General features: G+C 46.3%; 1 protein-coding gene across 4 annotated transcripts in view; it reads right to left on the bottom strand.

Moving 5' to 3' along the window:
• xylb (xylulokinase homolog (H. influenzae)) overlaps positions 1 to 13,411 on the bottom strand; it is a 180,577-nt gene that overhangs the window by 146,486 nt on the left and 20,680 nt on the right. For all 4 annotated transcript variants that reach the window (XM_060922423.1, XM_060922422.1, XM_060922425.1 and 1 more), the window contains exon 11: positions 5,492 to 5,532. In XM_060922423.1, coding sequence (XP_060778406.1) covers positions 5,492 to 5,532 — 41 coding nt within the window. The remainder of the gene's footprint in view (positions 1 to 5,491; positions 5,533 to 13,411) is intronic.

The raw sequence follows: 13,411 nt of genomic DNA, 5'->3' as shown, positions 1-13,411 counted from the left end.
GCCCTAGAAAACACATCCATAAGGCTGATGGCTAAAGGGACTTGAGAACTGTTCTTTAGAAACAAAGTTGTATCATCAGCTAATTGACTGATGAAAATAGTTTTATCAGCTATGGTGATACCTTGTAGGTTGCTTGATTTAATATAAGTGCACAAAAGTTGGGCAGCAAGCAAAAATAAGTACGGTGAGATAGGACATCCTTGACGGATGCCTCTCTGAACCTCAAATCTAGCTGAAGATCCATGTTTAAGCTTTATAGAACAGTTTGCTCTGTTGTAGAGTGTTTTTATAGCATTACAGAAGAAGTTACCAAAACCAAATTTTCTAAGTGCGTCATAGAGAAAGTTGTGCTCAACTGTATCAAAGGCCTTGCGGAAATCTAAGAAAAAAATAAAGCTATCATCATAAATTAAGTGAGAGTAGTCAATAAGATCTAAAACCAGTCTAATGTTGTCAGAGATATGCCTATTGTGCATAAACCCAGTTTGAGCCTCATCAATAACTGAAGAAAGTACAGCTTTAATTCTTTTGGCGAAAATGATAGCCAGCAACTTGTAGTCATTGTTCAGCAAACAAATAGGACGCCAGTTGTCAATCAAGAGTATGTCTTTTTGAGGCTTTGGAATAAGTGTTATTAAACCTTGAGTCATGCTCCATGGCAATGTACTGACTGATAAGCTCTCATTAAATACTTCTAATAAAAAAGGTGCTAACTGTAGAGAGAATAATTTATAAAATTCAGACGTTAAGCCATCTGTACCAGGAGATTTGTTATCCTTTAAAAGACTAATACAATTCTTAACCTCTGATAGAGATAAGGGAAGATCACACGTGTTTTTTTCTGATTCATCAAGTTGGGGAATATCCTGTAACAAGTTAAAGAATGTTTGTGCGTCACTGTCAGAGTATTCTGTTTTGTATAGTGTTTTGTAAAAGGTGGAGCAAAATTTTGAAATAATATTGGGGTCATCAGTTACATCATCGTTAATTTTAAGTTCAGATACAGAGTTCATATTGGCTCTATACTTCTCCAGTTTGAAGAAATAGGCAGAGTTCTGTTCACCTTCCTCTAACCATCGCCTCCGTGATCTAATAAAGGCACCTTTAGCCCTCCTTTTATACACTCCATCTAGGTTCTCTTGCAAATTAACCAGCTCTACTTTCTGTTCATCTGTAAGGGTGTCTGGAGGTATCTGGGAGAGCACAGCGATTTTGCTAATGATGTTCTGTTCTTCAGCAGCCCTAATCTTGGCAAGGTTACTACCAAACTTCCTAAGATACTTAGAAGATTCATATTTAAATAACTCCCAGTTTAAACCAAAAGAATTATCATGTTTAGCTTTGGTGAGGAAATGCTTGATTAGTTGCAATATATGAGATTTTACTTCTTCATGCTCAAGAAGACAGTTGTTTAATTTCCAGTAGTTGGCTTTGATGTAGCGACTATTTGAAGGCAGTAAGTTTATAGAGATAGATATGGCTTTGTGATCACTGAGGGGACATGGAAGAATATTAATTGAGATATCCTGCTCTTTTAAATTACTAGAGACTAACCAGAAGTCAATACGTGATAACCTTGTATGATCTTTGTTATTCCAGGTGTATATAGCAGTATTTGGAAATTTAGCTCTCCATATGTCCACTAAGTTAAATCTTTCCATGAATGATTTTAGAAAAGCATTTCTCGTGCTGCAGACATGAGGCCATCTATCTATTTGAGGATTTAGAACTACATTAAAATCCCCTCCCATTACTATATGAGAATTAGGTGATTTAGACAACCAGTGTTTAAGTCTGTCTTCTATGTCCACAAATAGTTGAGTGTTCTCGACATATGAGTTGTACCCATACACATTTATGATAATGAAAGTAACCTTATTGTGATTAATTACTTGACAAATGTAATGCCCATTTGGGTCTGTATCTGTGTGCACAATATTGCCATTAAACCTATGCTTTAAGGTTAACACACCTGCAGATCTTTCGTTGCAATGAGAAAACCATAGATCATATCCCCACTGACTTCTCCAAAAGTTGACGTCCTTAGAAACTGAATGAGATTCCTGGTAGAAACATAAATCTGTATTTAGCTGTTTTGAAAACAAAAAAAGTGCTTTACGTTTAGTGATATTTCTTAAACCCCTGGCATTTAACGAAAGAATAGATAAAGAAATGTTTTGAGAACGAAGTAGCTAGATAAATTGTAATATCTGGCACACTGAGCCAGCACTGCACTGTTAACATTACCATCAGGAAAAAAAAACACAACCTAATATGAATTAGGCAGGCCAAATGGTCGAACATGTCTATAAACCTAAAACTTATGGTTAAGACAACCCACAGTTGAGAAAACTTTCTTAGCTCTTAGTCTTTGAGGTAGGTCTACATGGTCTAGAGAAAACGTCTTGACCGAAAGGCGAACAAGCAACTCGTAGTCCAGCCTCCTGCAGACTAGAGGTCACATCAAGTAAGATTGGGGAAAAGTTCATCTTCACCGATGAATGCACGTCCCCCTACGAAGTACGCATTCTTTCCTTCATCACGCGCTTTCTTCACCGCAGGCCACAGGATCATTCTGGAATCCTTCACAGATTTCGGCAGATCTTCGGCGAATCGGAGCTTGTGGTCATGCATGAAGGGATGATTTTTTGCAGCCCTCCAAACAGCATCTCTGCATGAACGCAGGGCGAATCGGATGATGATGGCCCTCGGCTTCGTGTCCCCTGGCTTCTTTTTCCCAAGGCGATGTGCGATGTCGATGGCCTCATCAGCTTTGTCTTCCTTCTGGAGGATGGTTTGACATAGTTGCACCACATTTTCCTTCACGTTTTCGTTTTGGCTTTCAGGAACGCCATACAGCTTCAAATTCCATCTTCTTGAGTATGACTCCATATCAGAGATACGTGCCTGGAGTTTAGCCATTTTCGATTCTTCTTTTTTGAGTCGCGTGTCAACATTGTTTACTTTCTTCTGAGTATCTTTTATTTCACTGAATGCAAAGTCCACTGATTTCTTTAAGCCTTCTATTTTCATAGTGTTGTCATCAATTTTCTTTGAATTTTCGCTCACCAACCTCTCGATGGCATCAGCGCGGTCGTTAATGAGTTTGGACAAAGTTTGGATAACCTTGTTGTCCTGTGTAGATTCCTCATCCTTACCGTACAGAGCTTTTTTGGCAACTGGAGATTTGGACGGTGTCACTGGTATGGGTGGAAAGTCGTCAGCCATCACTGCTACTGTAGACACGAGGCTGTAGTCATGACAGGATGCTATCAAAGCATTAGCTTTATCTGGTGCATCGTCTACGACGTTGTGTCTTTTCCTTTCACGATTAGGCATTTGGTAGCGGCAGGTAGTTATATGATATTTCGTTGTTAAATTGTTCTGGGTTCGTCTGTATTTACGTATTACCGTTTCTTTTCCGTTGTTTTTTAAAGTTTTGTGCAGGAGCTCAGCAAAAGACGTCTTACTCGGTCGCCATCTTGGAACGACTTCGCTTGCCTTGCCAGACTAAGTTCGCAACAGGCCCCCGTGTTGCGTCACACTTAGGATGGGCGGGCCCAAGCTAATTCACACTCACATTCACACCTACGGTCAATTCAGAGCCACCAGTTAACCTAACCTGCATGTCTTTGGACTGTGGGGGGAAACCGGAGCACCCAGAGGAAACCCACAGGGAAAACATGCAAACTCCACACAGAAAGGCCCCCACTGGCCACAAACCCAGAACCTTCTTGCTGTGAGGCAACAGTGCTAACCACTACGCCGCCGTGCCGCCCCAATAATAAATTTGTGATTGTATTATAAGACGTCTGCCTCCATTTTACATTTCCATCCATCCATTAGCTGTAGCCGCTTTATCCTGTTCTACAGGGTCGCGGGCAAGCTGGAGCCTATCCCAGCTGACTATGGGCAAGAGGCGGGGTACACCTTGGACAAGTCGCCAGGTCATCACAGGGCTGACACATAGACACAGACAACCATTCACACTTGCATTCACACCTACGGTCAATTTAGAGCCACCAATTAGCCTAACCTGCATGTCTTTGGACTGTGGGGGAAACCGGAGCACCCGGAGGAAACCCATGTGGACAAGGGGAGAGCATGCAAACTCCACACAGAAAGGCCCTCGTCGGCCACTGGCCACAAACCCATAACCTTCTTGCTGTAAGGCAACAGTGCCAACCACTACACTGCCGTGCTGCCCCAATAATACATTTTTGATTGTATTATAAGAAGTGTGCCTCCATTTTACATTTCCGTCTGTCATAAAACCAGGCATATTTGATCCCTGAATAAATATAGTTTTGTTGAAGATACCAATTTCATCTTTTGTCTATATGCAAATAAAGACCTGCTCTTTCCAGTTGGATAATTCTTTTTATGGTAGACTGTGTCATACATGAGCAATGTGCATTGAAAATATGACTATGAATTTTGTTTTATCTTTAATGGCTCATAACTCCAAAAACTTGATCTCTTTTAGACAAATACTTAGTTACCAAAACAGTACTACAATATGAGAAATAAATACCAAAATGTGAAAGCTCTGACATGTTTAAATGTGGAGAAAGAGAGAGCCAAAAAGTTGTAAAACAATTTTTTTTTTTACAGATTTCAACAATACATAAAGTGGTAAATATGCAATTATGGATATTCAGTTGCCATATTTAAATATATCTTGTGCCTAAGAACAATTCCTGAAAATTTCATGCATCAAGCTAAAATAGTTCAAATGTTAGGACTTATGGAACTTCAGAGTTTTTTCTATAGCACTTGTTTTTATGATAAAATTCGAGTCACACCCCATTATTCATGCCCCTATATCTCAAAAATTAAAAAAGATGTAAGGCTGAAATTCTGTACACTGTTTACTGGGACTAATGGCATCAATCTTTGGAAGTATGAAGCAAATCTGACATCGTAAGGCAGGAACATTTCCTGAAATCTGGTGATTTGAGGTAGATTTACCCAGGGGCATTGTCATACTGGAACAGGTTCGGACCCTTTAGTCCTAGTAAAGTGAAATCTTAAAGCTACAGCATACAAAAAAATTCTAGACAATTGTTCGCTTCAAAATTTGTTGCAATAGTTTGAGGAGGAACCGCATATGGGTGTGATGGTCAGGTGTCTACACACTTTTGGCCATGTAGTGTGTTTGGTACTTGATAAAACTGAACAAATTATGTAAAAATCTTTACCGTCTTAACCACATTGTCTTTCTATTAGTTTCACTGTAGTTACTGAATAATTCATAGACGTTACTGAACACTACTCTTTAAGAAAAATGAACTGAAGAATAAGCTGCAAGTTTTGGGGACTGAAAGCATAGCAGCTGGTCATCTAGTTCGATATTCCCTCATGTGTGAAACATGCAGTATAAACATGCAGCATATTGCTAAAACATTTGCATTTTACATATTATCTTACTCTCTCTCCTAACCAAATAAAGCTGAAGTCCATTCTCTATGAGAAATTTGGCGATGCTTACCGCTATATCTCCCTCCTGTAGGTGCATCCCTGCTAGAGATCCTGAAAAGGGAAAATCAAATTACTTATGCAGAGCTATTTCAAAACTGTCACAAGTGTATTACTCATCTCTTTCAAATGTAGCTCCTTTTCCAAATCTTCTCCTTTATAAAACATTATCATGCAGAGACTGATAATATCCCAATGAATGCCATCAATCTAATATACAGTCCTGGCAGTCAAAGTGATGCCAATAGATGACAGTGATGGGGGGAAAAAAGTAACCATGTTTCCAAACAAACTCTTACTGTAAAGCACAGTGCTGTAGTATGTGTGCCAGGCTGCATTTTACAACTCAAACCACAACTACAATCTTTTCCATGGTTTAATTTGGTTGGGAGAGAGAACTTGTGGTTAATATTTAATCATGGGTAGTTAGTTTGGGTTATGGATTCTTTGCCATTAAAAAAAGAGGAATAAACCTGCTCTAGTCATGAGATATACATGGCTATGGATCTCCTACATGTGAGACTGATGATAGTATAAGAGCATTTCAATACTTCAGCTTGAACGCTGCTGTTCATTCGTTTTGGATGACATTTATTTCCAGCTTTCAAAGTGCAGTCACTGTGCCTTAACTCAACTTAAAGAGTAATGTCCTGCAATCACTGTTTACCTTGTCCATGCTTATATCACCACTCTGTACTGCGTTAAATATTATAAACCAACACAAGCACAGCAGTCATACATTGCATGATGTATATTTACTGCATATAAATACAGCAAAATGTTCCAGTAAACATTTGACATTCATCATATACATAGCCACTATTCTTTTTTACTATTAGTTGTTTTACTTGACCGCTAATTTCTTATTTAACAGTGCATGATATGAAAATACAGAATTTGCAATGCATAGTTGAAATAATGTAAAGCCATGTATGCCTATCACATTCTGGTGAAGCTCTCTGGCAGGCTGGGCAAGATGTCATAATGACTAGGACACAAATGATGGTTGGCATAAGGCTTAGTTTTATGGTTATGACTGCAAATTAGGGGAGGGGGACCTATTAAATCTGGAGTAATGAGGTGAGAGAGTCAGGCATATGGCCAAAAAGTGAGATTATGCCCTCTTCACATCACATCCCTCATTTCCCCACTCTCTCCAAGTTTGTGATGTTCACATGCTGCTTCCATGATGTTTAAAATCCACCCAAGTCACAATAAAAACCCTTCCTATACCCACTAATATATAAATGGAATCCATCCATCCATAACCGCTTATCCTGTGCAGGGTGATCCTGTGCAGGGTGGCAGGCAAGCTGGAGCCTATCCCGGCTGACTATGGGCGAGAGAGGTGGGGTACACCCTGGACAAGTCACCAGATCATCACAGGGCTGACACATAAAGACAAACAACCATTCACACTCTCGTCTACGGTCAATTTAGAGCCATCAATTAGCCTAACCTGCATGTCTTTGGACTGTGAGGGAAACCAGAGCACCCGGAGGAAACCTACGCAGACACAGGGAGAACATGCAAACTCCACACAGAAAAGCCCCCATCGGCCACTGGGCTCGAACCCAGAACCTTCTTGCTGTGAGGCAACAGTGCTAACCACTACACCATTGTGCCGCCCTATTTAAACAGAATAATGAAACATCTTTCAAACATTATTATTATTATTATTGGCTGCACGGTGGTGTAGTGGTTAGCGCTGTCGCCTTGCAGCAAGAAAGTCCTGTGTTCGAGCCTGGTGGCCAACAAGGGCCTTTCTGTGCGGAGTTTGCATGTTCTCCCCGTGTCTGCATGGGTTTCCTCCGGGTGCTCCAGTTTCCCCCACAGTCCAAAGACATGCAGGTTAGGCTAATTGGAGGCTCTAAATTGACCGTAGGTGTGAATGTGAGTGTGAATGGTTGTTTGTGTCAGCCCTGCGATGATCCGGTGACATGTCCAGGGTGTACCCCGCCTCTCACCCATAGTCAGCTGGGAAAGGCTCCAGCTTTCCTGCAACCTTGTACAGAATAACAGTTGATGGATGGATTATTATTACTACAAGATAATATAATGTGGTTGTGAAATTCCATCATTATAAAGCACAATCAACAAAAGCAGCCCAAATTACATTCCAAGCCCAAGGCCATTTATACCAGCCAAATGTGATTAAAAAACAGCCCTGTCGGATGGGAAACCACCCAAACTGGCAAAGCTGCACATCAGAAGCCTCCAAGATGAGGTGTTGGGGGAGAGACAAGTAATATGATGGAGTTTCAGTGCCATCTAGTGACTATAAATCCTCCTGAATAGTGCAAGAAAGCCAACGGTCAAATGCATACACTGGAGAGGACTGCAGTGTACCCAGAATATTTCAAACACAGTATAGCTGTCATTATACCATTTAGGGAATTATTTTGCACTACTGTTCAACACCTGACTGCATGTAGGAATTTTAGGTGACATTTTGATCTAAAGGCTGATTTAAAACAATTAACCATTATTCCACGAAATCGAGTCATACATGAGCTGATAGACGACGAGGTGCGTAGTGCCGAGTCGGCTATAAGCCATGTACGACTCGATTTCATGGAATAACTGTTTTATTCTATCCACATTCACTGGATTTTGAGAAACAGAGCATTTTTATTTTTGCAAATTTGATAAATAAAAACTTCATACAAAACGTCCAACAAAATAATTTCTGCTTAGAATGTAAATGTGGCAGCGGGGACGTGGTCAAACGCCGGTCTGTGACAGGAGGGCGGAGTCAGGGAAGGTAAGTGGCAGAATCACTACACCTGACGTCAATTAACCTGTGTTTGTGTGTGTCTTCCCAGTGACCGCGCCCTATTTAAAGAGGGAGAGCAGAGAGCAGAGGAGAGCTCATCCCCAAACAAGACGCCAGTCGTGTGGGTGTCTAGTTGAAAAGATTGTTAAACTGAAAAGTATAGCAATAAACGCTAGTGTTGAACCTGATCTCTGTCCTGCCGTCCTCTGTGCTCCACCCACCAACACTGAACCGCTACAGTGGTGCTGAAACCCGGGACGTGGAGCACCAACGCCAAACCGCCCCATGGAGTCTTCCCCGTTCGCCGACCTGGTCCACGCCCTCGCCACAGCCCAGCAAAGCCAGCACCAGGCGCTAGTCACGCTCCATAAGGAGCAGGAGCAGTGCTTCGAGGCCCTGGTATTGGCCCAGCAAGAGGACCAACAGGCGTTCCGGCACCTCCTCGCGTCGGCGGGGACAACCGATGCTTCCACTGCGGGCCCGTCCTCCCTCACCCTAACAAAGATGGGCCCGCAGGATGACCCCGAGGCTTTCATCACGCTCTTTGAGCAAGTCGCGGAGACCTCAGGGTGGCCCATGGATCAGCGCGCGGCGCGCCTCATCCCCCTGCTAACGGGAGAGGCACAGCTGGCCGCGCTACAGCTCCCCGCCGACTGCCGGCTGGCCTACGCAGACCTTCGCCGGGCCATCCTCCAGCGTGTGGGGCGCACCCCCAAACAGCAGCGCCAGCACTTCCGCGCTCTGCGCTTGGAGGAAGTCGGCCGGCCGTTCGCGTTCGGCCAGCAACTCCGGGACGCCTGCTGGCGGTGGCTGAGGGCCAACAACCGCGACGCCGAGGAGATCGTCGATCAGGTGGTGCTGGAGCAGTTCATCGCGCGCTTGCCGACAGGAACCGCGGAGTGGGTCCAGTGCTACCACCCGGCGTCGCTGGATCAGGCCATCGAGCTGGCAGAGGACCATTTGGCGGCTGTCCTGGCGGCAGGACAGGAGACCGCCTCTTCTCTTCTCTCCTCTTCTCTCTCTCTCTCTCCCCCTCCTCCTGTGTCCCGTCCTCGCCCCATTCCCCCACCGCGGAGGCGGGGGCCGGCACCACCCCAGCCGGCCCACCGCACCCGCGGTGCCCTCCCGTTTCTCCTTTCTGTGTCTGTCTCCCCCCCCCCCTCAGGTGAGTGAGCCCCAGAACACCGGTGCAGAGAGGAAGCCCGGGCCGGTTTGCTGGCGCTGCGGGGAACCGGGCCACCTCCAACAGTAGTGCACGGCAATGGAGGTGGGCGCAGTGGTTCGGATCCCCGACGCGCCAGAAGCCGCCCTCGATCGGGCCGGAGCGTATCGCATACCGGTGAGTATCCAAGGGGATACATATCAGGCGTTGGCGGATTCTGGTTGTAATCAGACCTCAATTCACCAAAGCCTGGTGCAAAATGAGGCATTGGAGGAAGCACAGGGGGTGAAGGTGTTGTGTGTGCACGGGGACGTTCACAGCTACCCTTTGGTGTCAGTCCACATTTTTTTCTGAGGGGAAAAATTTATAGTGAAGGCGGCGGTTAATCCTCGCCTTACCCACTCTTTAATTTTGGGGACTGATTGGCCGGGATTTCGGGGTTTAATGACATGCTTAGTAGAGAGTGGGTCCTGCCATTTAACAGGGGGAGGTCCCGGTGTCGCTTTGGCAGGAGCAGCTGTCACAGAGCCGTCTATGTCAGAGTGAGGAGCCGCCGGCCCCTCCTCTCTCTATTGGGGAATCCCTCGCAGATTTCCCATTAGAGCAGTCGCGAGACGAGACTCTGCGACATGCGTTTGACCAAGTGAGAGTAATCGATGCTCAAACGCTCCAGCCGAACGCCACCCCGTCCTTCCCCTACTTCGCGATTATGAAGGATAGGTTATACCGAGTGACGTAGGACACTCAAACTAAAGAGCAAGTCACGCAGCTGTTAATTCCAAAGAGCCGCCGGGAATTGGTATTCCAGGCGGCTCAATTTAATCCCATGGCTGGACACTTAGGGCAGGATAAGACACTAGCCCGAATAATGGCCCGATTCTATTGGCCAGGGATTTGCGGCGATGTTCGTAGGTGGTGTACGGCGTGCCGCGAATGCCAGTTAGTAAATCCAGCGGCCATTCCAAAAGCGCCTTTGCGCCCTCTACCATTAATCGAGACCCCGTTCGAAAGGATTGGGATGGATCTCGTTGGGCCATTAGATCGGTCAGCACGAGGGTACCGCTTTATATTAGTTCTGGTGGACTATGCAACGCGATACCCGGAAGCAGTGCCTCTGCGCAATATCTCAGCACGCAGTATTGCGGAGGCGCTCTTCCGCGTTATCTCCCGAGTTGGAATCCCGAAAGAGATTCTGACTGATCAAGGCACCACATTTATGTCACGGACACTGCGCGAACTGTATGGGTTACTGGGGATTAAGGCAATCCGCACCAGTGTGTATCACCCACAAACGGACGGTTTAGTGGAACGATTCAATCGCACCCTCAAGAACATCATTAAAAAATTCGTAAGTGAGGACGCACGTAATTGGGATAAGTGGCTCGAGCCCTTCTTGTTTTCAGTGCGAGAGGTCCCCCAAGCCCCCACGGGGTTCTCCCCGTTCGAATTATTATATGGGCGTAAGCCGCGCGGCATTCTAGACGTGCTGCGGGAAAATTGGGAGGAGGGACCTTCATAAAGTAAGAACGAAATTCAATACGTTATGGACCTGCGCGCAAAACTCCACACGCTCACCCACCTAACCCAGGAGAATTTGCAGTAGGCCCAAGAACAGCAAGCCCGCCTGTACAACAAGGGTACGCGCCTTAGGGAGTTCACACCGGGAGATAAGGTACTCGTACTGTTGCCCACATCGAGCTCCAAATTGATCGCCAAGTGGCAAGGACCCTTTGAGGTCACACGGCGAGTCGGGGACGTCGACTATGAGATGAGGCGAACGGACAGGGGTGGGGCGCTACAGATTTACCACCTCAATCTGCTTAAATCCTGGAATGAGGAGGTCCCCGTGGCGTTGGTGTCGGTGGTTCCGGAGAAGGCGGAGCTGGGGCCGGAGGTTCAAAAAGGGGCATTGGCATCACGTACCTCTCCGGTCCCCTGTGGAGACCACCTCTCCCCAACCCAACTCACAGAGGTCGCCCAGTTGCAGACCGAGTTTTCGGATGTGTTCTCGCCCCTGCCCGGTCGCACTAACCTCATAGAACACCAAATAGAGACGCCCCCAGGGGTGGTAGTGCGTAGCCGCCCTTACAGGCTACCCGAACACAAAAAAAAGGTGGTTCGGGAAGAACTTGAGACCATGCTCGAAATGGGCATCGTCGAGGAGTCCCACAGTGACTGGAGCAGCCCAGTGGTCTTGGTACCCAAGGCCGACGGCTCGGTCCGGTTCTGTGTGGACTATAGAAAAGTCAACGCGGTGTCTAAATTCGACGCGTACCCAATGCCTCATATTGATGAGTTGCTCGATCGACTCGGCACTGCTTGCTTTTATTCGACACTGGATTTGACGAAGGGATATTGGCATATCCCCTTGACTCCACTATCCCGAGAAAAAACGGCCTTTTCCACACTGTTTGGTTTACACTAATTCGTCACACTTCCGTTTGGGCTGTTTGGGGCACCCGCTATGTTTCAGCGACTGATGGACAGGGTCCTCCGCCCCCACGCCACCTATGTGGCCGCTTATCTCGACGACATCATCGTCTATAGCAATGACTGGCCGAGGCACCTCGAACATCTAAGGGCCATCCTTAGGTCGCTGAGGCGAGCGGGTCTCACAGCCAACCCGAAGAAGTGTGCGATTGGGCGAGTGGAAGTACGGTATCTGGGCTTCCACTTGGGCAACGGGCAGGTGCGTCCCCAAATTAACAAGACCGCAGCAATTGTGGCCTGCCCGAGGCCCAAGACCAAAAAGGGGGTGAGACAGTTCCTGGGGCTGGCTGGCTATTATCGTAGGTTTATACCTAATTATTCGGATGTCACCAGCCCGCTGACTGATCTCACTAAAAAGGGGGCACCAGATCCGGTCCAGTGGACGGAGCAATGCCCGCAGGCTTTTTCTGAGGTAAAGGCTGCACTGTGTGGGGGGCCACTTTTACACTCCCCTGACTTTTCTCTCCCCTTTATGTTGCAGACCGATGCGTCGGACAGAGGGCTGGGGGCGGTGTTGTCCCAGGAGGTGGAGGGGGAGGACTGCCCCGTCCTGTACATCAGCAGAAAGCTGTCGGTGCGTGAGGGGCGCTACAGCACCATATAGAGTGTCTGGCCATCAAGTGGGCGGTCCTCGCCCTCCGGTACTACCTACTGGGGCGCCCTTTCACCCTCTGTTTGGACCACGTGCCCCTCCAGTGGCTCCACCGCATGAAGGATGCCAACGTGCGGATCACCTGTTGGTGATCACTCCAACCCTTTAATTTCAAGGTGGGCGCAGATGGTCATGGCAGACTTCCTCTCCCGTCAAGGGGGTGGGGGAGTCGGCTGCAGGCCGGACGGCCGCCAGGCCTGAGTCGGGCGGTGGGGGTATGTGGCAGCGGGGGCGTGGTCAAGCGCCGGTCTGTGACAGGAGGGCGGAGTCAGAGAAGGTAAGTGGCAGAATCACTACACCTGATGTCAATTAACCTGTGTTTGTGTGTCTTCCCAGTGACCGCGCCCTATTTAAAGAGGGAGAGCAGAGAGCAGAGGAGAGCTCATCCCCAAACAAGACGCCAGTCGTGTGGGTGTCTAGTTGAAAAGATTGTTAAACTGAAAAGTATAGCAATAAACGCTACTGTTGAACCTGATCTCTGTCCTGCCGTCCTCTGTGCTCCACCCACTAACACTGAACTGCTACAGTAAACAAAGAGGCAAAATGACAGTCGCAATTTGTGAAAGATGCTATAATAATAATTCTTGAAAAATAAAAAAGGTACATTTTTACCATCAAATACTTTCATTCCATTCTATTGCTTTTTTGTATTTTGGGGGGGGGTTGTTTTTGAGTAGAGTTTTTAAATTAGTCCTCAGTTAGTTCAACAACACGTTCTGCCATTTTGTTTTTCTCTACTCACGGTATATGAGCTGATAGCCTAGTAGTAGAGTAGCCAATCAGAGCACGCGACTGCTCATATCCAGTGAATGTGGATAGAATAAAAGGTGATATCTACCATACATCAACATAT

The sequence above is a fragment of the Neoarius graeffei genome, chromosome 5, assembly GCF_027579695.1.
Source record: "Neoarius graeffei isolate fNeoGra1 chromosome 5, fNeoGra1.pri, whole genome shotgun sequence".
NCBI classification, from domain to species: Eukaryota; Metazoa; Chordata; class Actinopteri; order Siluriformes; family Ariidae; genus Neoarius; species Neoarius graeffei.
This window is presented reverse-complemented; position numbering and strand designations above follow the sequence as displayed.